General features: G+C 52.0%; 1 protein-coding gene across 4 annotated transcripts in view; it reads right to left on the bottom strand.

Moving 5' to 3' along the window:
• Window positions 1-1,828, bottom strand: part of BMPER (BMP binding endothelial regulator) — a 250,531-nt gene that overhangs the window by 190,426 nt on the left and 58,277 nt on the right. For all 4 annotated transcript variants that reach the window (XM_023532027.1, XM_023532029.1, XM_023532028.1 and 1 more), the window contains exon 6: window positions 16-98. In XM_023532027.1, coding sequence (XP_023387795.1) covers window positions 16-98 — 83 coding nt within the window. The remainder of the gene's footprint in view (window positions 1-15; window positions 99-1,828) is intronic.

The following is a 1,828-nucleotide window of genomic DNA, read 5'->3' as shown; positions in this document are numbered from 1 at the left end:
CCAGGCAGAACTTACGACGCAGGAGCACTTGGTGCACTTGTTCCCTTCCGGCCGGAAGTCCTCGCCTTCTCGGTACTGCACGCCCTCGAACACACAGCCTGGAAGGCAAAGCGGCGTTGAGAATTAGGGCGGTCTCCGTTCAGCTTGACACTACTCATCTATCCACTGCTCATCCATCTCCCACCTCCACCTCCGCCTAGCACTGTGTCCTCTTTAACCAGAGGATGAAACTGCTCCATGGTTAGGGGGAAAAAAAAAAAAGTTCAGAAGACTGACATGGGCCCAGAAGCCCAGATGCTAGAAGGCATGGAAGAAGTCGGAAGCCGGGTCAGCTCGGGGGGCAGCAGTGCATGATGCTGAACCCTGCAGAGTCCGAGGAGCTCACATGGCCATCTTGACCACTGCTGGGGGACCCAAACCCCAGAGAGCTCGAGGAGGCCACCAAAGAAAGCCCAGTGAGAGACGTCGATGATAAGCTAATGAACAGATGACACGGAAAGCTGCCACCAGGGGAACACCCGGGAATTGCCCCGCCTCTACCAGGCCCTGTGTACTCCCGATCTCACGCCATCTGCACAGTCAGCCTACAAGGTAAGGACTCTTGTCACTGTCCCCATCGATGAGGAACACCCAGCTGGCAGGTGGCAGAGCTGGGATTCGAACTCAGCTCTGACCCTCCAGCCACACTGGGCAGAGGGTCAGGCCCCAAAGCAAGAAGAGGCAGAGGCACTCCAGGGGCTGCCATGCAGGTTTTAAGTCCCGCCCTATGTGTCGTTAAAGGCACTGAGGCCTCCACCGCATTTGGCTAAAAATAGGACCAAAAACCCAGGAGGTATCTCCTATTCCAAAAGATGCTCAAGACACTGTTGTGTTCTTAACAGAGCTCACGCATGACCTGAAGCACAGTCTGACCACTAATCGAGTGTCACATAGACTGTCAGCTAATGGCAAAGCCTCTCTCCTCAAGCCTGTCCTCACGAAGTGCTTTGCCAGAACAGCTGAGGTCACTTTCCACACAGTAGACAATGCTGGAAACAATACTACCAATGGCTGAAACTCAGCACAGGGGGCTGTTGCAAACGACTGACTCATGCCCCTGGGAGCAAGTGTTCAGGGCCTGCCAACTGAAGTCATCGACAGAACCCACCAAACTCATGAAGCAGCTGGTTCCTGACAAAGAGCAACCAGGATTACCCATAACCACCTCATCTGGCTGCTGGACCTGTTTGTTTTAAAGCTGTATATGGAGCCCTTTGTTCAACTGAAAAGCCGAATGCTACCGAGTCTGAAGTTGAATAGCCAAGGGAAACTGCTTTTAAAGCCCCTTTGATACCCATACCCGTGCAATCAGCCATCCCCTTCCCATTGATGCAGGAAGACCTGCTAAGCTTGAGTCCCTCCCAGGGGTCCTATCTCACTGTTGTTAACAACGGCAGGTACCCGGTCATCGCTTTTCAAAGGACACTGCCAACAAAGGGTCTTCGATTCTTGCAGCACTGGTTCTGTCATACAGATTGCCAGACAACAAACTACATTTGACGACTTAAACAGGGACTTTTAAATGAAAATCCTATACAAACTCTTCCTATCACAACTCGCCATCCGTGAGCCAAGAGTCAAATGAAAGGAAGGAGCAGACTACTAAGAATGCCTGAAATCTGTCTCAGGAAGAAGCTGGCCACAGACCGTACCTGTTCGTCATTATGTGGAATAGCATTCCATGATCAATGACAGATGCCAGTCCTTCTGACTTACCGAGGAGAATGCCCCAAGCCTTCCCTGGACCGTCCCTATATAGCCTTGGCTGAGGCCTCCCTCTAAGACAAAA

The sequence above is a fragment of the Pteropus vampyrus genome, unplaced genomic scaffold (assembly GCF_000151845.1).
Source record: "Pteropus vampyrus isolate Shadow unplaced genomic scaffold, Pvam_2.0 Scaffold75, whole genome shotgun sequence".
Classification (NCBI taxonomy): domain Eukaryota; kingdom Metazoa; phylum Chordata; class Mammalia; order Chiroptera; family Pteropodidae; genus Pteropus; species Pteropus vampyrus.
The sequence above is the reverse complement of the archived record's forward strand: the minus strand, read 5'-3'. Positions and strand labels throughout refer to the sequence as shown.